Raw genomic sequence first — 24,865 nt, forward strand, 5'->3', positions numbered from 1 at the left:
CAACAGACTGTCTGTATGCTCCGCAATACAATTTTGCGGCGTGCATTTTCTCTTTCTCCTTTTTTGCACGATCATCTCAATTATCCGGGCAATTAGTATGGCTATGTAAATAGATTGGCTAATTTGATGAGATAAAGTGACCAGGCCTACATATGTATGTACATATGTATGTTCCCCACAAATAGCTGATTTTCAAAGCTATTAAATGTCCAAAGCGTGATTGTTGAAGGATGGTTGAGTTCGGTTTCCACAGTGCCGAAAAAGTGAGTTATCATGCAAGCACTTTTCTAATTACGATTTCGGTTGCAACTCCCCCTTCCGCAGCTCTTCTTTTGACTCTGTCGCTGACTCTGACAGGGGGAGAATAGCAGAACAGGACAGGAGAACAGGACTGCAAAACATTAGCCTGGACAGATTTCCCTCAGGATAAAAAGCTGTTGTTGTTGTTGTTGTTGCTTCTGTTATGGATGCAACTTTAAATTGCTTTCACAGTGAGTTTTTCTAGCAGCTCACTCTCTGTGTCTTCGTCTTACTCGCTCGCTCTCTCTGTCTCTCTCTCTCTCTCTCTGTGTGTCTCTCTGTCTTCCTCTCTATCCCTGGAGGAGCTGACAATGCAGATGAGGCTCGTCTGTTGGTCGTCGTTCCTGTGAGAATCGCATCAGTGCTCTGATTGCGCATTGCTTCAAAATTTCACAGAGACGAGCCCCAAAAATGCCTGAGTGCGTAATGCGTTTACCCCGGCAATGTGCAGCCCTTAGGGGAGCGAGAATATGGGATAAAGCAATGCTTCGAGGGGGCGATGGGCATGATTGGGTGGCAAGTCTGACGATATGGTGATAAAGTGCAGACATTTGACAAATTAACTGCTTTGCGCCGGAAATGTTGTTGCATCGTTCGACACAACACAACACAACACAACACAACTCGGCTCCATCAGAGAGTTGCCCTGAACATAAGCCCGGGCCGCACGCTGATTGATTTATGAAGCCAGACAACGATTTGACCGATGGTCCAAAAGGTGTTTCGAATTGATATATGACTATAACAATACAAAATGTGTACTAAGACTTATATGGCATAGGCAATAAAAATGCATTAAAATCAAAAAAAAAAAACAATAAAACGTAAATAAAAAATGTCTTACTTGATTCTGACTCAAAGCAAGCGAAAGCACATCGTCACTTACCTATAAGAAAAAGAAAAAACAAATGTTAATTAGCAAATCTATTAGTTAAATTAAATGTATCAATTATTAGAAGATATTTTTGGATATAGAAACAATCAATTGCATATCGTTTTAGGAAGTCTGAACTCAATAGTTACCAAGGAAATAATAGAACACTACACATTAAGAGCTCAAACAGCAGGCGCTGCATCGATTAAATGTTCCACAATACAGGACGACAATAAGAAGTTGTAGCACAGCAGCAGGCGCTTTTGTATGTAACATATTTAGTCGTAAAATGCACCCACACATGTGGAAAGCACATAAAAACTATTGAAATTGCTTTGTAACCAGGAGGGTGTCTGCCACTAGAACAGCACTGAAGACCATAATTTCGAGACTAATACCAAGCCACAAAAGCAGCTCTCTAAAAATCGTCATGGATTGGGGGGAAGAAGTGGCTGGCTGTCGTGTTTTGTGGCGACAACAGTGACCTTGGGTTTATGGTGGCTGAAATTACAGTTGGGACAAGAGTTTGACATATGTCACAGGGTAGACCACGATAAGGTATACAAAGTATAGAGAAACCTCTTAGCTTGCCAGACACACACCTGGAAAACGCTTCGAAGAGAGAAGTTTAGCATGGACAGTGTAGAGAAGCAGAGCGAGATCCTGTCGGCTTCTGTCGCGGCACAAACTTACATAAAAATCAACAGTTTATGGGCAACGCATGTCCTTGAGTAGCAAGTGGCAATTGCCACGATGGAAGGGAGACAGGAAGGCTGAAAAGCGACCGCGGCGGCTAACTTCACTCTGTAAAGACGTGGACAAAGTTTTCGTAAGGGATTTTGTGGGTCCTGCAAATGTTTTGCCATCTATTTGCATTTTCTATTTATTTCTTTATCCCTTTGGCTGCCGAATCGGCGGCACTTGAGTTTGCCAGCCATTAGTGGCACGTCCTTGTCCTTGTCGTCGTTCTATGCTGTCGTTTGTCCTATGCTGTCTTCAGTCTTCCACTTTGGCACTCATATTTTATTAAGTAGCAAAGTTGACAGGGGATTTGCCCCCAAAGACATAGATGTAAGCAGAAAGTGGAACTGTCATTTTGTAAAGTAAATATTGGTAATTTTTATTGAGGACTTTGTTTGATTCCCTTTTTTCGTGTTCTTGCTGTTGTTGTAGCTGTTGTTGTTACGGCTGCTTTGGGCTTATCCCTCAAAGTTTTCCCAAATTACGAAACATTTAGTTTGAATTTGAACCCAAATCAAGGGATGGCATTAAGTGAAAGTGATTGCAACTAGAAAATTAGAAATACATTTCTTATGCTACCACATTCTTTTCGCCTCATCCTTTCCTTACTCGCTACTTCTCTCTGTCTCTCTTTATCTTTATGATATTCTCTCGTCTGCCATTTTCCAAAATTTTTCCGTAAGCATCGCATTGCATCGATGGGCAAAATTGTGTGTACAAAATGCAACAGACCGTAAGAGACAACATAAGCGATAACAACGATTCTGTATGCCATGTTGCCTGCCTGGAGTTGTGTGTTCGCAACGCGGTTGCCACAGCCAACACGATTTTCTAAGCATCCCCCGGCAACTAAACCATGTTGTGGCCATGGCAAAAAGAAGGGTCGTTGGTCGTCGGTCGTTTTGGGCAGGTGTCGTTGCATGGCGCACTCGCAAATTGCCAATGGTTAGTGAATTTGCTTTTTAAAAGCACGAACATGTTTTAAGGGTGCGTCGGCGGCGCTTAACTTTAAATACTCTTTTCCTTTGTGCAAATTAAGAGGACAGCACTCACTGAAAGTAATTGGAGTTGTCGATAGATCATAATGTCAGGCTTCATAAATCAAAAAGAAACTGATTTTCACAATGGCGAAACGCACACACAATTTTCACATTAATGCATAATATTTTGTATGCTATTAAGCTGAAAGTATTCATAAATGTTTCAAGGGTTTTTGGCACACATCATTTAACTTGGCCAACATGCTTGGTGTTTGCTGCTTGATGCTTGGTGCTTGGCAACCTGTTCAAACAGCTGCCTTTCAATTTCAATCAGCACACAATTCAACGCTAATAGCTTTTCAGTTCACAAGAGCAAAGGGAGCAAAAGGAGCAAAACTCAAGTGGTCGGGGTACGAACAGTGAGGGAGGATTGCTATTTACTTTTCGCACAAATTGTTATAAAATATTTAAAAATCATGCCTCAAGCTCTGTAATATGTAAAAGAGCCGCCGCAACGAGCCTTGAAAACGACGACTCAGAGAACTCGTGGAATTTTTCCCCAAAAAATGTGAAATAAAATGTAAAGATTTTTCAGGCACGCAGCAGTTGGAATGACTGCTCCCGGTTTTAGATGGGTTCTTAAATATGCACACAGCAAGCACATTTTATGCATATGTGTGTGTATGTCTTCCTCTAGAGAATTGAGGCCCATAGCACACATATATACAAACATACATACATATGTGAGTGTATGTATGAAGTCACGGGCAACATGAATATTTAAAATGCAGTAGAAAGAAATTGCACAAAATATTCATTTCAATTTCATTTGTTGTATTTTGTTTCACTCATTTGCATTTGCATTGTATTTTTTATTGTTAACAATATTGCATTACATAATATATCATATTTGATATGCACAGAATAAAATACATTTTTAAAGAGTGTTTCCCATTTGTTGAAGCATGAAACTTAACATTGATTAATTCTATAAAATCATCATCATTGATTTAATTTTCGTTCAGTTATGAAAAATTACAGCAGAAAGAACTTTTCTACAATTGCTATGATTCTCAATAACCTATCAACATTTTCTAAATATCAATCGTAATCATATTCATCATATTCAGAGGAGAGGCAAATTAAGATTAATACCCAATAAATTCTTAAGGTTGAGTTTATTTATGACAAATGCAAACATTTTTATTGTAATCGCGTCACATTTTGACGCATTGAAGCGAGACAATAAAATGGAATCAAATAAAAGGCAAATACACAATATTTTTTGTTTCGAGAGTTCTCTTCTCAGTCACGTCCTAGTCATTTCCTTGCGATTAATAAGCACAAAATTGGCATTAAACTGTAATAAATGGCCTGACAATCTTTTTGGGTTGTACTTATTTTATTTTTGAAAACGTTTCCAAGACGAAACAAAATGGCGACGAGCCAAAGGAGCGGAAGACAAACAGTCGCCGGCATTGCAGCCATTTTGACAAGTGGAAAATCAGCTTCCGGCGTTTCTCATTTTTTTTTTCTGTTGTTGGTGTGTTGTATGCTTTTCTTCTGCTGTTGCTATTGCTGCTGCCGCCGCCAACCTTACAGCATAAACCTGAGAAATGTCTGCAGTTGAAACGAATTTAATTTTCTACTTTTTAGCCCGGCTGCTGCCAGACAAACAGCAGCAAGCAGCAAGCAACAAGCCGCAAAAGCCGAATACGAACACTGACGCCACCAACGCCAAGCGATGTTGAGGCGACGCCTGCGGCTGACACAAGGCAGCCGCTGCTGCTTCCATTTTAATTTTTGTTTCGCTGTTATCCAGCGGCTTTTTCTTTACTTTTTCGCCATCCCTTCCCTCTCCCCACTACGCTTGGCAAATAGTAAAAACTTTTTGATAATCACATTTGGCGGCGGCAGCAACGGTGACGTGTGGTTGCTTTGGCAGCTGAGTCAAAATATCAAAATAATCTAGTTCTCTTAAAAATCAGTCAAAGACGATCTTTGATATCTTTCAAAATATGTATTTGAATATATCTTTTCAATAAATAATAAACGGTATTCAAGTTGTCTGTAACTTGCATTAAATTCGCTTTTTTCATATTTTTTCAATTTCTTTCGGAAAAACTTTTCTTGAACCGCCATTCAAAAGTGATGCGCACATCAACTTCTGGCTATGACTGTAGACTAATTTTGTGGCTGTTCCCAAAAGTATGCAAATGCTTGAAGCGCCTTTTGATGTATTTTTTAGCATAAGAACTGAACGAAAACGAGCTGAGGTCGGCGGCGGAGTGCGGGGAAATTGTAATTATGTCTGACTGGGCACACAATCAATCGAGCGGCCATTTTGTAATATCCGGCTTAAAATGTAATATGCGAAAAGTTGATTGAAATGCGAAGATTGAAGATGAAAAGAGAGTTCCCGTCCCTGTCCCGCATGTGCATAGTTTAATTGCCTGTGTGCTAAGAGATATATGCTGTGGCTTTTATTCATAGCTTTAAGCCATACTCTACATATGAATACTTATGTATAATTGCCTTGCTATAGCAGAAAACATTCCGCATGGTTGACAAAAGCTCGGGACAAACTGTAATGGCGGGGGGCCCAGAATATCGTAGTATATTAATGGTAGGACTGTCAGTGACAGCAAAAGAAAAAGTGAGTGATAAGACAAGAATAGATATTTTAGAGTAAAATGGGTCTAAGACTTGGCTACCTGATGCAGACAACACTCGAGAGAGATAATGTGAATGTTTTGAGCTGAAGGACAATTAAACTTTTAAGCAGACAACGACCCGGGACACAGAACACATCAGGCAGCTGGAGAGACAAATGATGAAACCCCCATGTAAATGAATATAAATAAATGAGAGAATTCAACATGGTATCCAGTTGCCAGTTGCCAGTTGCTGACAGATGCCACAAATGGAGCGCACACACACAGACAATAACACGACTCCTCCAGACGCAGCATACAATGGCGACAACAATAGTTTTGCTAAGAAAGAGAAGCAATATAGGCATAGACTGAGATGGAGAGAGCGAAGGAAAGACTATTGCCATTGTTGGGTAGCAAACAGAGCAGCCGCAACAGTTCACATGGCTCATTTTCAACGGTCAAAAGGAAGCACAGGATATTCAGCCAGGATATATAGAAGCACTTTTTTATGCTCTCTTATGGGGCAAACTGCGTTAGTCGCTTTCTATGCACACATAAATCTTGCATATACATAGACATCCACACATAACTTGTATGAATGAAATATGGCAAATGTCATTTAACATGACAACTTGATGATAATAATAACAATAACAACAATGGCACACCAAAATGTTGCCGAGCTGCCTCACAAGGCAAGTTCTTTGTTCAGTGGACAATTCGAGAGACCAATGCGAGAGGGAGAGAGAGAGAGAGTCAGAAAGGGACAGCATATGACAAGGAGTAAACAGAAAAGGTGAAACAACAATAAAGCATGGCAAAAGAATAGAAAAGAAATGACAACGACTGAGCATAAGAAATGGTCAAAGATTGAAAGTCTTGCAAGGAAAAGCTTAAGCTCAGAGAGAGAGAGAGAAAGAGACGATGCAGCAGCGATTAGATCGAAGCAAACATTATGCAGAGTTACGTATTGAATATTACAAAAGAAACTACTTAACAAAGAGACAAGACGAGCAAAACGCCGAAAATATCTTTAAATTGATTATTTGTTTATTGAATAACTATTCTATATAAAGTTTTCTTGTTCGCTTGAAACAATTGTATAAATTATAAAAGACTCTTCAGATTGATATCAGCATTAAAATTAAATACTTCTCATGCTCGCTTTTCAGCCTGGTCTTCAATGATCACCATCATCTTTTGGACCTGTTTTCAATTAAGATTCTGATATCAGCAGGGGAGCACTTCATTCTCCTAGTTAACAGTTTATCTCTTTGCAGTTATAGCAAAAGCCACAAAAGCACATTTGGTGTAAACCGAGTCGACCGCAAAGCAATTGAAATGCGTGCAGGCGATGGATGTTTATAGTGAGAGAGCAGAGAAAGGAAGTGCACACACATACGCTCACTCTCATACAGCAGGAGTGTGGCTGCGTTGGTCACACTCATTCACACACACACACACACACAAAGCCAAACACATAAATGTCAGTTGCAGGACACGCCAAGCCAAATACTGAATGAACACGACGGAAATGTGGTTAAATAGTCTACGTATTCTGTTCAGAGTCAGAGAAAGGAGAAGAACACAAATAGAGAGACAGAGCTCAATACTGATAGTTTCTTGGCGCATTATTAAGTTCTAACTATCTGCTATTCTCTGCCCCTTTCCTGTGTGAATTTATAGAAGCTATTTGGAAAAGTATTTAGAGAAACAAAAGCTCAACGAATTCAAACGAAACCAAAATTATTCTCCATAAGCATAAGCATTTAAAACTTGATTTTTCGAAATTGTTTAAACCGTTTTCAGGCGAAGAGGGGAAAGCAGTAGCAAAGTCGCAAGGGTCCTGAAATAGAGACTCTACAAACAGCAACAACAATTCAACATCCGCTGGCAAAACCGCAATGAAATTTCCGGAAGTTGTGCATAAAATGGGCTATGCATACGGAAATCATCAACTCAATGGGTGAACAATCATAGAAGGAGATGGGGAATAGTGAGAGGGAACTCTGCTGTGCACAATAGGGTAGCTGATAGGTGGGAGGTGGCACTATGGAGCCAAGTGGGAAATGCTGACCAGAAGCAACAATGGAATGACGCCAAACGAAATGGCTAAAAACAATGCGAACGGCTGCCAACTTCCGGCTACCGACTGCAGAGAATGCACAACCAAATGATGATAATTGAGAGAGGGAGACAGAGTGTGGGAGCGATAGAGAGAGAGCAAGGGGCGGAGAAGAGGCATGAGATGATGATGATGATTATGACCTTCAGTGAATGTTGGGAGGATTTGCTGCTCAGTTGACCAGAAAGAAGCTGCGTTTTGCGAGTCCTGGTCAGGGTCGCTTTCATCTGGATGTGACGGCAGGCCAGCGTGGGCGACGTCCCATTTTGTTTTATTGTTTCAGATTGCAAAGCGAAAAAAAGAACGATGATTTTTTAGTTAAAATGCATCGACTTTGCGGTACCCTGCAGCTATGGAAATCCCATTGTGAAGACAGAAGCTTCTATATAATCATGTTCAGTCAATTACTTATGAACTGAAAGCAATGAATAGACATTGCAGGACTTTTACGCAAGGCAGAAAGAAGCCAATGCTATGGTATTATTTCAGTTAGTGATAAAGGGTATTCGAAACTAAGTCGCATGACTGAACTTTGTTCATGACTCATTTGATTTCAATGGCCAAAACTGTTCATTTGGCACTAAAAGTATTCAAAGATCGAACAATAAGTCAAGCATTGCGTTCGACTGCCAAAAGATATGAGAACAAAATGGAAAAGAGAGGATGGATTTAAAAAATTTAAAACACTTTTATACGGTAACTATTATTCGAGTCAAAACTCATATGGGAATCAACAGCGAAATAGTGCACTGTTGCTCTCACTGCACTGCGCTAATCATGAGGATAATATGTGTAAATGTGCAGGTTGCCGATGGGGTCATTTTCAAGCTGTCAGCCACTAAAAAGCAAATCCCAAGCCCGAGTCCCGAGTCCAATGATGAGCTTTCAGTTTTAAGCGGTTTAGCGGTCGGTTGAGTTGCACTCTGCAAATGTGTAATGCGCTTTGCCGACAGAGTGGGGAGAAGCGGAAGTTCTGGCCAACTGGGTAGCTAACCGAGTGATCCTAGTTCAGATTTTGCTATTGAAACTGCACACAGCCAACACACCCAACAGCAGAGGCGGAAGGAGGGTGGAGGGCAGACAGTTGCTAGGGATTAGGCTTGCAGCATTGTCAGACGGAAGGCAGAAGTTATAGACTGACAAACCAGAGGCAAGCAGCGCAATGCGACATGCTACATACAGTGGCGAGCAAAATTGAGTGTATGTTCAGAACTCAGACTTTCGTCACCCACAAAATCATAACCACACAAGATAATCCAAAAAATTTTTTTGTTTTATTTTGATTATTTAATTCTTAATAAATTTTAAGCAAAAACAATCATGAAAGAGATAAATTCGAGGAGAATTACAGTAAAAACGAAAAAAACCCGCATAAACTCAATTTTGCACGTAGGCACTTTTTCGCCTATTTTCGCTTCTTACTCTTCTTATCAGCACAAATCGGAAAGATTCACCGTTATTTTTGATTTTCTATTATTCTTGATGTTCGTAGCACAGATTAAATGTGCTTCAGACTAGCTTGCAATTATAAATAAATTGTTGAAAATTTGCTAGCATAAAAATGCGAAAATTATCTGAAGATATCGAAAATAATGTAGTTAGCCTGACCGAGAATGGTTGTACATCGCGTGTAATTTCGAAGAGGCTCGGTATAAGCCAATCGGCGGTAATCGCTGTTCAAAAGAGGCGGAATGTGACTCCCAAAGCGCAAGTCGCAGGTCGCAAAAAATTATTGAAGGAGTCAGATGCTCGACTGATGATGTCGGAAATGAGGAAGAACAAGCTTCTAACACCAAAGGGTGCTTCCTTGGCTATCAACAAGAGTGTTAGCGAATGGACAGCTAGAAGAGCGCTGCGAGACATTGGGTATATTGCAAGTGTGAAAAAAAACAAACCTGCATTATCCGTTAAAAATGTTAAAGCGCGATTGAAATTTGCAAGGGCACACAAAAATTGGACTGTGGATGATTGGAAACGTGTTATCTGGTCTGACGAGTCCAAATTTAACCGTTTTCAGTCCGACGGAAAGCAATATTGCTGGCGTAGACCCGGAGATCGTATCCAAAGACACCATGTAAAACAAACTGTAAAACATGGTGGTGGAAGTATTATGGTTTGGGGATGCTTCACGTGGTGGCATGTTGGCCCTCTACAGTTAATAGAAGGTATTATGCGGAAGGAGGACTACCTACAAGTCTTACAGACCAATCTTCCCAATTTTATTGAGAAATGTGCTTATCCCGAAAAGGAAATTGTTTTTCAACAAGATGGGGATCCGAAGCACACGGCCAAAATTGTTAAGGGATGGATTGAAAAGCAACCTTTTAAATTAATGGAATGGCCAGCACAAAGTCCCGACCTCAATCCGATTGAAAATCTTTGGTCAATCGTGAAAAGACGGCTCGGGCAATACGAAGCAGCTCCATCAAATATGGGCAACCTCTGGGAGCGTGTTGAAGCTGAATGGAGACGTATTCCCAAAGATATTATTGAAAATTTGGTAGAGAGCATGCCTGACCGTGTACAGGAAGTTATCACAAATAAAGGTCTTTGGACAAAATATTAATATTATATTAATAATTAAAACTTCTAGAAACGTGCAAAATTGAGTTTATGCGGGTTTTTTTCGTTTTTACTGTAAATCTCCTCGAATTTATCTCTTTCATGATTGTTTTTGCTTAAAATTTATTAAGAATTAAATAATCAAAATAAAACAAAAAAAAATTTTGGATTATCTTGTGTGGTTATGATTTTGTGGGTGACGAAAGTCTGAGTTCTGAACATGCACTCAATTTTGCTCGCCACTGTATATAATACATGTTTAATAACTCAGGCAGAAAATTAATTTTTATGTTCAAGATTTTGCAAGACAAAAGACTAAAGCAAATCCCACAAAACATATTTTACATAATTCTTAAAAAGTTTTAACTTGATAAACAATTTCATTTGAAGCAGATGCTTGACAGCAGCACCATCAACATCCACATCCACCTCCACAACACAATAACAACAACATTCAACAAGAACGAGAAGAACAACAAAGTGTAATAAAGGGAATTTCCCTTTCATGTTTCCCTGCTGGGTCGCTGCTTTTTCTTGTATTGCGCCTTCGACTAAAAGTTTGCTGCCTTTTACATACGCACATCCCACTCTCACACACACACACACGTACCCACTCACACACACCCACGCCTATGGCTCAACAAAGCTTTGCAAAGGTGCGTTGTCATATAACCAGAAGCCAACGCAAAGCGCGGCGAAATATGCAATGATTTTTTTCTACTTTCGCATACTCTTTAACTCGCAAAGGTTCATTAGCTATTTTCTGATTATTGAGTGGCTTTTAACTCAATTCAATTTGAAACTAATTTGATATTGTTCAACATTAAATATATGTAGGAATTCAGGAAATTTAATTAAGTTTAATTTCCCACATTTAACGTATGAAATAGTGTATTGAAATTGTCGTTGGAGTTGTTGTGAATGACTTCATATGCCCTCATAATTTTTATACCCGCTACCCATAGGGTAGAAGGGTATTATAACTTTGTGCCGGCAGGAAATGTATGTAACAGGTAGAAGGAGGCATCTCCGACCATATAAAGTATATATATTCTTGATCAGCGTCAACAGCCGAGACGATCTAGCCATGTCCGTCTGTCCGTCTGTGTGTCTGTCCGTCTGTCCGTCCGTCCGTATGAACACCTAGATCTCAGAGACTATAAGAGATAGAGCTATAATTTTTTTTCGACAGCATTTGTTATGTTTGCACGCAGATCAAGTTTGTTTCAAATTTTTGCCACGCCCACTTCCGCCCCCGCAAATCAAAAAAATCGAATAACAAGCGTAATTGTAAAGCTAGAATTGCGAATTTTGGTATATATAATAACTACTATAGTAGTTATGATTCCTGAAAATTTGGTTTCGATCAGATAAAAATTGTTGAAGTTATTAAAGAAATACTTTTGTATAGGCAAAACGCCTACTTACTAGGGGTCTAATTTGCTTTGGCCGACAATCTGGTATATTGTGCCGCCTATGGTATATTTTGAATGCGGTACTATATCGATATACCAAATATACCATTTGGTATATTTTTAGTATTTTTAGTATATTTGGTATATTTTTTATAATAATACCCCAAAATATATTTTTAGTATTTTTGTAGTATAATTGGTATGTTTTGAGAATAATACCGCAAAATATATTGCTTTTATTCAAAATGGGTAGCGGGTATCTCACAGTCGAGCACACTCGACTGTAGCTTTCTTACTTGTTTTTATTGTTTTGCTGTCATGGAAGTTCGACTACATTTTCCTGGCAATGTTTAGAGGCGTTTAGGCACGCGTTATAAAGCCGTTGTTCTTCTTGTTGTTGTTGCTGGCAAGAACGAGACACAGCTTTTGTTTAAATTTCGATCAAAAACAATTTTCAAAGCTGCTTACGAACAGAAGCAGCAACTCAAGGGAAAGCAGCAGACGGAGAGACTGAGCTGAAATGGTAAAAGGCGGAGGCGGACGCAGAGCTGTAGCATGTTGCATGCCTAAGGGAGCAAGTTCTAAGCGTACTTTACATAGTTGCCAAGCCAGACTGCAACAAGTTAGTAGCTATAAGTACATATAAACACACACTATATACATACATATGTGTGTGTATGAATGTTGGTGGACTTTTCCACGCTTACACATTGAGAAAAAGAAAATTCGCAGAGAACAAAATTGCCGTTGGGTAAGAGTCAACAACAACAACAACAACGAGAACAAAACGGCCACAAAAACACGCCCTTTGCAATTCACTTTCCTTCATTAAAGAGAAGAAGAGGAAATGGGAGAGGCAGAAGGAGAGTGGAAAGAGTCTCTACGAAGCTTTGGAGTCTTATGCTTTACTACAATTTTGCCTCTGGGCACACACATAGAAACACACACAGAGCTCTGGTCGAGCGAGCGAAATGGTGCAACATGGTGCTGCATGCAACCTTTTTATTTTGCCATAATTAGAAATATGAAGCGAGGTCACTGGGAAGCAGCATAAAGTATACGACTAGAAGCACACACACAACCTTTAATAATGATTTGTTTTCAAGGTTCATTTGCCTGGGCTCGGCTCTGTGCAGGAGTTACTTTCGAGTCTGAGCTGGAGCTGAAGCATGAAGTGCAGTGTAAATGTCTTGACTTTTTGTGTTTGGTAAGCCCTTAAGCGTCATTTGTGTGTATGTTGCACGTAGGCAGATGCACGAGAACCAAACCAAGCGACGTGCATCGGGAAAAACGCAAGAGAGAAAAGTTGAAAAACTGAAGAGGGTCTATGAAAATGGGCAGCTGAATGTCAAGTTGCAGTTTTGTGTTACAACGATTTGCAACTCGAAAATATGTAGAAAATTTTATATTCTTATTAATTAGTTTTGGCTACAAATTGAACAGCTGAATCCATGAAATACGCTACTAATTAAACACGGCATAAAAATATCAATCGATTTAATGAATTAATTAAGTGACATCAAGAAAAATGTAATATTTTGTGAATCCTCTTTAAGCTATAGATATTCCTTCATTTCGCATTTTGAAGTCTTGCCCTCTTGTTCTTCTCCCAATACAAACACATAATAACACGCAAAAATAAATTAGCTATAAAATCCAAACAGTTAAAAGCCTACCTCGTGGCTCATTTTCTCCCTCGTCCTTTCTCCTTGTCTCTTCGTTCACCCGCAGAAAACTTTTACTAATTGCGTAATAATCTCATTACATTTAAAAATACATTTACAACAGCATTTATACCTGGCCCCAAGGCCACAGAAAGTTGTAGCTCAAGCAGCGCAGGCCAATTGAAAGACAGCCAAAGGAGACACTCCCGCAGTCAGTCAGTCTGTCAGTTGGGGGGGGGGGGGAGTGAAAGGGAACACAGCATGAAGAATGCCGCCGGAAGCGTTGATAAATGATAGCTCCCTTCCCCTTCAAGTTGAGTGTGGAAATAAATCTAAACATTGTGAGGGAAGCTGAAGACAACGACAAACGGCACTAAAAACTGTCAAAATTGCGTCAGCTTATGAATATGAAATGCTTCAGAGCCGGCGAGCATCCAGCGCCTGCCAAATTAAAGGCATAACAAAAGTTATACAAAACCGAATCGTAGCCCCAGCCAGAGTCATAAGTCTGTGGAGCTAGCTCCTGGTAACGAAACGCGTGTCTCGTAAGATCCTTTTGGCTTGGTATAATGAGTAAAATGTCACAAGTTGACGCAAGTAAATATTTAAATGTCAGATTTCTATATGACAGAAACCCAACGCTAGCCTCCACCCATTCCTTCTGCCTCTGACCTACCCGCAGAACATACACCAGGACAACAAAAACAACAACAACAACAACAACAACAGCATCAGCATCTACAAAATATGTCTCATAATTTGGCCGGAAAATTCATTCTAAACTGTCGACATTCCGACTGACTGTCCCCCTCCCTCTCCCTTCTTCTTCCTCTCTTCTCTGCTCTCTGTTCTTTTCCTCGATTTCTCAGGTCGCCCCAAGATATGCGGGCCACAACTTGAAAGAACACATTTTCGAGAACTGACTTTATATGTGGAATGGCTGGCAAGCGGTACATGAATTTACTCACTTTACGCTTCCTCAGTCACTCTCTCTCGCTGTCTCCCTCTCTTTCTCTGTTTGTTTCTATCTCTTTCCTCTCTCGCTCGCTCTCTGTCTTGCCGTGTATGTAAAATATGCTCGACCGCCATTTGACATTTACAAATGACAAACATTTGACAAACAAAAATGTCCTTTTGTCTGCGTCTGTTGAGTGTGACGGGAGCATTGTCAAAACGTTTAATGTGAGGATGGAAGGTGGGAGGTCAGCATCAGCGAGGCACCGAGGCAGCATGGTATATTTGTTGCAACCTCGGGAGTTGGGTAAACCCGCAGGAAGTATATGTATTATTACCTCCAGGGTTCGCTCTCTGTCGCAAACAACAAACAAGATGCGCAAAAGAACTGTAAACTCAAACTTATAATGCTCAATAATTAAATGGCAGCTGAGAATGGCAGAAAGAGAGAAAAATGACGGGCAATTAAATGCATTTAATGAATAAGGAATTCACATCAAAGTAGTGCTGTACAATTGCGGGAAATTTGATTGAATTAAATACTATAGTTAAATTGTGCAGAGTGTGAGATATTTACGTATACCGAACAAAGCCAAGTAAAAAGTTGCAGTCAAGCGTGCTCGACTGTGATATACAGCTACTCATTTTCAATGAAAACAATTCGTAGGCGGTATTATCGTTTAAATATACCAAATTAGTATACCGAAAACCTAAATATTCCATAAAATTATGCTTTGCCATTTTTAAATATACCATAGATAGAAAATATTCCAGGTGTTAAGTACATTTATTGTTGACACGGACTTATAATAGCCTTCAACTCTATGGGTAGCGGGTATAACAAATTGCAAAGATAAGAAGAAGACTATCGATAGATGTATGTAGCAGTTAGCTTGGTTCAGGGCAATCTTAATGTGTTTTACGATACATCTAGCTCAATTACTAGAAAGCGACTAGGAAACCACAAACTCGACAACAACCGCAGCTTATGCGAGGCAGTAAACATTCATTTGCCATAGGCATAGGTATAGTCATAGACATAGGTTGGGCCTCGTGGCGATAGCATCAACAACATTGCGGACTAGTTGTAATACACCTGGCTAGGGCAAACAAGAAACGAGTCATTACTTTTAATAAACTTCAGAGCGACTAGTCGAGTCCTGTGTTGTCCTTTACGCGTATCCTGGGTGTGTTGTTCGGCACACAAAGTCCGAAAAAGTTGTGGCACTCAACTGTCTGTCTGGCGCCCATTTTCTCTCTACCTCCGTGTGTAAATATTTGGCTTTAATAGAATTAAATGATGAAGAAGAGGGTCCAATTTACCACCCAGTCGCGGCCTACTGCGTTGTCCTACCTACGGCTAAAACACTTAAATTAATAAAGTAAATAATAAGAATTACGTGAGGGACTCTGCAGACCGAGGAGACCGAGGCAGGCAGGTCGACAGGTCTTTGGCCGCTGAAACGTTGAAAGTGAATTAAACCACATTTACATGGGGCTTAAAAAATCGCGCACAACAAAAAATTGCTGTACATTTTCTATGAACGTTGTTACTTTAAAATTTTCCCATTTTCTCTTTTATTTATTTGGTTTAGCATCACTGTTTTCTCGCTACGTTTTGTTGATTAATTTATGTGCCTGGTCTCAGGGTCCGAGGACTAAGGGCTAAAAAAAGAGAGTGCAAAATGCTACGATATTTTGTGGTTCTCGACTCGTAATCACATGGCCGCAGTTAGCGCCTAATCCAGCTCAATATGGCTCAGCTGCCAGGGTAACCGGCAAAGCGACAGGACGACAGGACGACAGGCAGAGCCAATGCTCCATATTGGGAACGACAGGACAACGGCGACTGCTTGAACTGCTGAGCGCATTTGCTGGCTTAGAGAGGAGGCGTTTCAGCTAAATCTTTTGATTGAATTGGAAAATGAAAATAATTATGCGGCTGATGTCAAGTGGCTGGCATTTTACTTAAGTGCGGGCGCATTTCTGGATTAGTTGATAACGTTCCTAATGTGCTTTTTCCTTTCGCTCTTAAAGCACGATTATGCCAAAAAAGTGTTCGATGCTGCAATGATGGATTTCAACTTACCTAAAACGAAAAGAAAGCACAAAAAATGTAAATGAAATTTAAATTCATTTTGACAAAACAAAACATGAATTTGCAAATTGAGACAAGGTCTGACAGCATAAGTGTAAGATAGAGGCAAACAGAGTAAGGACCACAGATAGAAGATAGTAAACAAGAGAGAGAGAGACAGGACATTGTCATCCTGTCAACGTCTTTGAAACAAATTGCCTTTTCTTTTGCCTAATTTAAAGGCCTACTTAAAAATCCATTAAAAATTTGCATGTATCCATAAAAGAGGACAGCAAATGAGTAAACAATAACGAGCGTATAGAACCGCCCTCTGAATATTCTAATTGACTTAACAAGATGAATCTAGAATCATTATTTGTTATAACGAATTGAAAATATAATTGACGCTTTTCCTTATGTTTTATACAACTTTGTTATTTTCTAGGTTTTTACATTTTAAGTGTATGCACTTATTCGGTTTGCTGTCAGCCTGTGTTTTGTCGTGTAACTGACAAGAAGCTGTCATTAATTTGCATCAAATCAATTTCTCTTCGACAGCTGCCTCTGCTTGACATCGTCCCTTTTTACCAAATGCCTAAAAAAGGCGGCTGTGTCACAGGCGACACATAAAAATGCAAATTTTTGCCTTTAGCTTTAAAAAGGACATCTAGAATGCGATGTGAGGCGTGGCGAGACGAGACGAGACGAGACGAGACGAGTCGAAGAAGGCAACTGACACGAGACGTCCGCATATGTGACATGGCAACAAAAATTGCAAAAATATTATTACAAGTAATAGGCACAAGGGGCAACAACATTTTGTGGCAGCAACAGGGCAAAGGGTGTTGAAATTGATGCCAGCCACTGGCAGCTGGAAACTGGCAGCTGGCTGAACGATGATGATGCGGATGATGAGGATGATGCTGTGTGCTATATCAATAGGCATATCAATACTGTCGCCAGTCAGTGTAGGCGAAGTAGGCGGAGACATACAGTCACAGTTACTCCAAGCAGTATCCAAGCATCCATCGCCCTATGCACGCTGCGGTTAGACGTGCCCGAAATACATTAAAAGTTGTACACAGAGCAGAGATGAACAAGCAAGGGAAATGAGAGGGGAGATGGAAGGAGAAGTCTCCGGGTATTTTCTATACAAACAAATTGCCGCGTACGCGACTTGAAAGCTAAAATTGATTGATGTTACTTTTGCGCTTTTTCGTTGCCTGCTTTTAGGCTGTTTTGAAGTTTATGCATGACATGTCGGCCCAAAACTTGCTTCTAATGCGATTTTGAGTGCTCATTGTTGGATCTGCAGAGCTAAAGATCCGAGAGGAGCAGAGAGAAGGGGAAGACAATTCAGCAACATTCCTACGATAGAAAATATCGTATCGTGAAAGGCCAGACCCAAACTCAGTGTCTGGTTCAACACCTTGAGAAATTTGTATTTAATTGAGTGTACATTAAGTTGAGGGTGTTTATAGATATAGGAACAGATACAGGTGCATCTCTTGTTGTCTTCTCTTGTGGATCATCGACGTCTGCCGCTTGGGTTAATTGAATAACTGTCAGCACTTTAATTAGAGCGTAAATAATGAATTGCAATTGCATTTCGCAATGCCATAATTGCTCTTGCAGTTGCAATTGCGAAAAGCAGCTGCGTTTGCTCGTTCAATTTTTGTTGGCAACGCATTTATCTCGACCTTATTTACAACACTTGAGCAGACTCATCATCAAGGGGATGCCAGACACATTTCTATATGTATATATTTATGATATTTATTGAAATCTTTTGGTCAGTTTGCAGTTTGCAGTTGCAACATCTGCTCTATGTGTCTATCGCATATTGTCACTATTTCTGTCCAATTAAACCGCATCGAATTGTCTCTAACCTTTTGTGTAATATGTTTTTCCTTTTTTTCTATGTTGTTTAGCTACAAGGGGAATCCAATTAAAAGCCAAAAAAAATGAACACCATACACTCGCAACGTTTGCAAAATAAACTTTTTGCTTAATTCAATTTACATGGCTAAATAAATTTCAACAACTGTTTCAAATTTAGCCTGACAATGCACAACAACAACAGACAGAAAAATAGATAGACAACAGAAATGCATTTGTGTTGTACTTGCAGCGATTTTCGGATTTTTAATGACAGCTCCTAATTGCTGAATAACTCTCTGCTAAATCCCCTTAAAACTTGTTATCTCTTTACAAGTGACAAAATTCATTTCCAAATGAACTTTCTAGAATTGGTGAGTTTCTAAATGGTACGTCGCGTTAAATTAAAGTTGAAATAGTTTAAATAGTGCATAAATGAATCGAAAACTAAATATTTAAGGCATGTTGTCAGTTGTGGCATGACAAAAAAGAATCTCAAAAAGTGTAAATGCAAAAAGCGCAATGAAGTCACAAATCTCTTATTCTTTACGTCGTCATTCAGAAAAACACATGTAAAAGATATATATTTATGTTTATTTCTATGTATATATGTAGGTAATATCCGCTCGGCAATCAAGCAAAAAGTGGGCGTGTCGCAGCACCCATGAAAACACTTCAAAAATAACAAAAACATGTAAAAATTGCGCGCCCGCAAAGTATGCAACATTTATTTTTAATGCCGCAAAGAGAAAAAAACGAAAGAGCGTTTTATGCATATTCGGGACATATAAATTTTTACGCGTTTAGAATATCAATTTGGTAGATGCGATTTGGTCATAAATGCCGCAAAAAACAAGGCGAAAAAAAAACGAAATCAAGAAGAGCAACATCCGAAATAAATTCATGGCATATTTTCGTTCTGCTGCTTCTTCATCTAATGGTTGTGTTTGTGTGTGTGAGAGAAATGTAAGGATGCAATGTAGAATGAAGGAGGACTGGGAGAGTAATGTTAACTGTAGCATTTAAAATTTCACTGCGTTGTTTGTTTATTTTGTTATTGTTGTGTTTGTCGCGTTTGTGACATGTTTTCATGCGGTTTTTACAAGTTTTTTTCCCACCGAGTACGTTTTTTTTGTTGCTTTAGACATTTGTTATATATAGTTGTTGTTGCTGTAAGTGGACATGTTGCGGTTTTTCGTTTGTAAAATTAAATTATGCGGTTTTTGCACGTACACAACACAAGGGCAATGCATGTAAATTACACAAATGGTAAACTAATGAAAAGCATTTTCCTGAAATGGAAATGCAATTGCCATGGGAATTGCAGTTGCAACAATCGCTATTTACAATTTTGACCACCATGCTGTTTGCAATTGGCTGTATCCGTCATGACAAACACATTTGTTGTTTCTCGTTATGCACAGTTTTCTGTCTAATTAAAGTAAAGAAATTCAGCAAGTCTCCTTTTTTTTTTTTTTTTTTTGGTTTGTTGTAGCATTCACTTTGATAAGTCTCATTCGTTGGCGTTGGCCGCGTCTGCTTTTGGCCTTTTGTTTGTGGCGCCTCTTTATGGTCGAGGCGCCCAGTTAAAAGCCAGCGAGCTAAAGAACTAAAGTCCCTGGACGACACTCTGCTCTGCCTTTCCCTTCCCTTCCTTTCTTATTCTCATCGCCACTCGGTCTCTTTGTGCTAGGCGTTGCGTTGGCGGCGGGGCGCAAAAGTTTTTTGCATGGCACTTAAAAAATTTATAAAGTGCTTTGAGCAGACTGCCCCACGGCAGCCTTCCTCAAGCGCATTTCCTGCACCTCACATCTCCCTTTCCCTACCGCTCTCTATCCCTTTTCGACTCTTACTCTCTCTAGAGCTGGTCTGGCAATGAAGTGCAAATTGCAGTGCAAAGTGTTGGCCATGCTTTCTTCTTCTTTGCCGCGCCCGATCCTTCGCCCTTGTCCGTATCCTGTGCTCACCCCTTGGCATGCTCCGCACGCTTTAGGAGCCGCAACAGCAGCTTCCGTTTCTCGACTTTTGCTTATTTGTCACACGAGTAAAAAATCTGCAGTTACTATAACTAGAAGGCGGCCATCATCGTCTCATCTCCCACCTCTTACTTCATGGCTGCCTGCTTTTTTTTGTGTTTGAAAAAGTTTTTCACATGCACGCCCCGCCACTTGACAAAGTTTTGCCGCCTTCTCTCGTACTTTTAATTGTTTCGAGTTTTTTCAGCGCTCTTTTCGCGCAATTTTTGTAGTGCAATTTGTTTCCGACAACGCCTTGAAGTATGCAACGTTTTTCAGCATACACTTTCATTTATTTCTCCTTCTCTCTCCCGCACGTATTTCTAATCATAAATCTTTCAATTATCCGTAATAATAATGTATCACGAAATTGTAATATATAAGCAAACCAATCCATATTCAGATTTACACAATTATATTGCATTTATTTTTAATTGCTACTATAACTGAAACTGTATCTTAAATCCAGAGTTCACAATGGGAATCCCAAAGCAAACTTGCCAAAAAATTGCAAAATATTTCAGAGTCGGTTGGTTTTTATTGAGTTTATTTGTTTGTTTGCTCGTATTGAATCGTATTCAGTGGAATGAAAGAATAATTGGTTTGGGTTTGGGTTGGATTGGTTTGATTGGATAAATCCACTTCACATCATTTATTTTGCAAATAATCGAAATATGTGTTGTGCGTGGTGTGTGTGCTCGTATTTTGGCTCGGCATTTTTATCTGGTCAATGTTTTTGACCATTATTGTTGTTGTCACTGCGGTTGTGTTAAATAATTTTTAAATATGCCAAAAACCTGCTGCATAAATACGATATGTGGAATATCAAAAGAGAGAAAAAATGCAGTGTTTTATATATAAAGCATATATACAGATGTATTTTGAATGAATGAAATGCATTGTTGTTGCTGTTTCAATATATTGATATAAGGGCAAGGCAATTAATTGTGATCCCGTGATATTTGTTTACGATATGAAGCGCGCTGTGTACTCTGCCTTATCATAGGCAACAGGAAGCAGCGAGCCAACAAAAGAAGGGAAGGAGAGAAGGGATTGATGTACGCATCCTCTTTCTAGCAGAACATCATAAAAAATGGGAAACTTTTGCTCTTTTTTTTATCATTTTGTTAGCGGAAATTTGCTGAAAAAGGTTAAGTTGTAATATTTCGTCACCTTTTGGCCATACATATACTAAAAAGCAGAAGCAGAAGAAGAAGATGAAGCCTCGTGACAGGACACAGCAGAGTAGAGCTGAGTAAGGGCCAAAGCTGTGCATAATTTAGCGTATGTAGCCAGACAGTTGCTGCCCCGTAATATATGCCATATACATGTACATGTACATACACCCGTCACACACACACAATCGCACAATAGCTGTGCTATTACCATATCACGCATACACGCAGAGAGAAAACACACATAAAAGATGTGTGCGAGGGCACCGGAAGTCACTTTAACGATGCGCGAGTAAGTAATAACAGCAAAAAAAAGCACCCACACACACACATACACACAGCACGTGAAGAAGAAGAAGAAAATGAACAGGAAGAGCCAACAAAATGGCGCACATTCGCTTGGGTGTGGGAGAGAAGGTCTATGTGGAGTCGTTAATGCGCACAATGAGACATACTAGGCACACACTAATACATATGCATCACTCCCACACACACACATACACACTCATACATATACAAACTACCCGTACGCTTAGCTAACTCACCGTCTTCGACTCGAGGAGCGTATCTGGCCAGAAGCAAGCCTGAGATTGTTACCAATAGCAACAATAGCAAATGTTTGGAACGCAATTTGTATGTGTGTGTGCCTAAATTTGGATACAGTCTGCTTCTAACTAACTGTTTTGCTTCTGCTCTATAAGACACTACCTGGAAATGCCCTGCAGCGAACATAAGCGGAAGCTGGAACAACAGTTTGTGAATTTGCTATCCATATACATACATATACTATCAAGAGTTCAGCTTCAGAATTTAATAGGAAGTCTAATTTAGAAGTTAATTTTTAAGGACTTAATTTTCAAGTATTTAGCAGCTTAATTCTGATTGAAGATAAATAAAATCTATCATTTACACTCTTTATCATAGTTATCTATTTAATAGAAAATTGAACTAAATAAAAATTTGAAGGATATGTTTTAGTCGATCTTTTTCACATAACAGAAACTACACCTGCTCTTGATATTTGGTTAGGTTTGGTAAACAAGGTTTGCATTTTTACTCCTGTTTGCTGACCATCCTCGCTTCTCGCTCTCGTCGGGCGTCTGTTTCTTGTTGCTGATTGTTTGGTCAGCGGAAACAGAGAAAACGAGAGAAAACAAAATAGTGAAAAGAGAGAGAGTAGAAAAAACAAATGTAAAGGAATGCAATTTGATCATTTCCTCTCTCTCTCTCTTTCTGATGCTTGCTGCTTCTACAACTGTTATTTGCTGGCTACGGCTGCCTGACCATCATCATATCTTTGGGGCACAGGTTGTTGCTGCTGTTGTTTGTTTAGGCGCAGGTTGGTTTTTGGGGTGTTTGGGGGCAAATGTTTGTCATGGAGAACTGAAATTCGCTGACTAGCTGGCATTTATGGCATACAAGTGAAATTATGAGACATGGAGGAGCACAACTACAACGATGATGATGATGATGATGATGATGATAGGGATGGAGCCGACGAGTGTTGATGCAGCGAAAAATGGCAAGTGGCGCGTGGCGTGTGGCGTGTGGAGGGTGCTGCATAGGGGGATGGGGGATGCAATTGCCAGAGGTAAAACGTGCAAGAAATGAGAAAATATGACAGCCAGACATGTGGAAAACTGTAACAAATGTTGAAACAGAAACTGCGAGAAAGGAAACACACAGTCCGCAGGCAAGCAGATAAATTGCATACACACACACATACACAGAGACTTGCTACCCAGGGAGTTTGCAAATGCTGCTGCTGCAGATGAAGAGAAATGAATGAGAAAATGTGCAGCTTATGAAATGAAACAACAGAAACTCGGCATGCAATCGCGACACTCGTCTACAATTTGAGTCAAAAGCTCAGGCCTTTTAGTCCTAGACAAACGTGCAAACGAGGGGCAGGCCTTGATAAAAAGGCCAAAGAATCTGCAACTGAAACTGATGCTTGCCATATCATTGCGGCTGCCTCACAAAGCCTTCCCTGACAGTCGTGATGTAACGGAAATTACAGTTTTGCTTGCTTTCGGAGTAAGAACGCAATCCAAAAGAACTGCGTATTTATCATTTAAGATATTTGAAGTTTGAAATTTCGAATAACTCCCATTTAAGTTAAATGAATAAAAGAATTTTGGTATTCAAATTCAGTTAATTTGCTTTGCTTCCCTGACACATAGACAATTCAATCCAACTAAGATAGACCTATCTAATGCATGCCTTGAAAATAAATCGTTTTCGGCGGTTTTCACCCCGCTCAACTAGTTAACAGGCGGTTTCAGAAATTTGTTTGCGGTTTTTCGTGCAACTGGCAACTGGCAACTGGCAACTGGCAACTGGCAACTGAAACTGAAGCAAAACAAAAAAAACTCGGAAAAAGAATGGAAACAGAAAACCTTTGTGCCGTTTGCAAATGGCTGTGGTTTTATACATACATATACAGCCATTTTTTGCTGTTGGTATGAATGTGAGTTTCGAGTCGAAATGCGGGCTTTGCGACCCCATCTAAAGTCTAGACATTGCCATTTCCGTTCAACGTGACTGCTGTCCGGCGAAGAAGTTAAGAACAACCAGGCGCAGTCAAAAGGCTGCGGGTGATATCCCCATCATCATCATCATCATTATCATCATCATCATCGACGACGACTTGGCCATTTGTGGCCTGTCGCCGTGTTCTGCGCCTTATTTGCTTATCGTTGACAAGCGCTTGATAAAGTATAATGTAGACCTATGTCTAAAAATAGTCAAGCATATCCTTGAAACAACTAGAGAACCCTACTCATTTAATCAATATCTATCAGGCATTTTTGGGTTGATAGGCTTTTAATTAATTCTAGTTTGAGGCTAATATGTGGGCGATTTTTAGCTACTGCTCTTCGTAAAACAAAAAAATTTCGTGTTGACATTAAAATCCAATTTACAAAACGGCAATTGCAATAAATATCACAATGCAAACAGAAAAGTCCATATTGTAGAGCAAACAGAGGGAAGCTTTGAGGGCAATGCCAACTAAAAAGTACCCTGTAGAAGTTTGAAATGATAAAAAAGAATGAAATTGCAATCCAACAAATTTATAACTCAATATACTTTTAGAATATGTTTAAGAAAAATCTCAACTTTAAATGTTTACAGGGTATTGTCGCTTACTTCTGACAAATCGGATAGCTTACAAAATGCAAACTTAACGCATCGCCACGCCCATTTTTGACATGAACTTCCCTTGTTTCTGCATGCAACACAACACAGCGAAACACACACAAAACCCACACACAGGCACCACAAACTCAGCAACTTTTTCAACATGCATGCGTGTGTTGTCTATGTTTGGAATGGGGTTCTGTGGTTCGGTGCGGGTCTCTATGCATAGTAATATTATTGCCAATTTTGCAATGTTTACAATTTGCAATGGCTGACAGAGAGCGAGACAACACCAAAAGCACAGGCG

The 24,865-nt window shown here is 39.7% G+C and overlaps 1 protein-coding gene across 6 annotated transcripts in view; it reads right to left on the reverse strand.

The window, feature by feature from the left end:
* Positions 1-24,865, reverse strand: part of LOC117573877 (maternal protein pumilio) — a 197,444-nt gene that overhangs the window by 32,962 nt on the left and 139,617 nt on the right. For 4 of the 6 annotated variants that reach the window (XM_052007918.1, XM_052007919.1, XM_034257357.2 and 1 more), the window contains one exon: positions 1,145-1,186. The exons of the other annotated variants lie outside the window; for them this stretch is intronic. In XM_052007918.1, the coding sequence (XP_051863878.1) occupies positions 1,145-1,186 (42 nt within the window). The remainder of the gene's footprint in view (positions 1-1,144; positions 1,187-24,865) is intronic. 6 annotated transcript variants of the gene reach the window in all.

The sequence above is a fragment of the Drosophila albomicans genome, chromosome 2R (assembly GCF_009650485.2).
Source record: "Drosophila albomicans strain 15112-1751.03 chromosome 2R, ASM965048v2, whole genome shotgun sequence".
Lineage (NCBI taxonomy): Eukaryota > Metazoa > Arthropoda > Insecta > Diptera > Drosophilidae > Drosophila > Drosophila albomicans.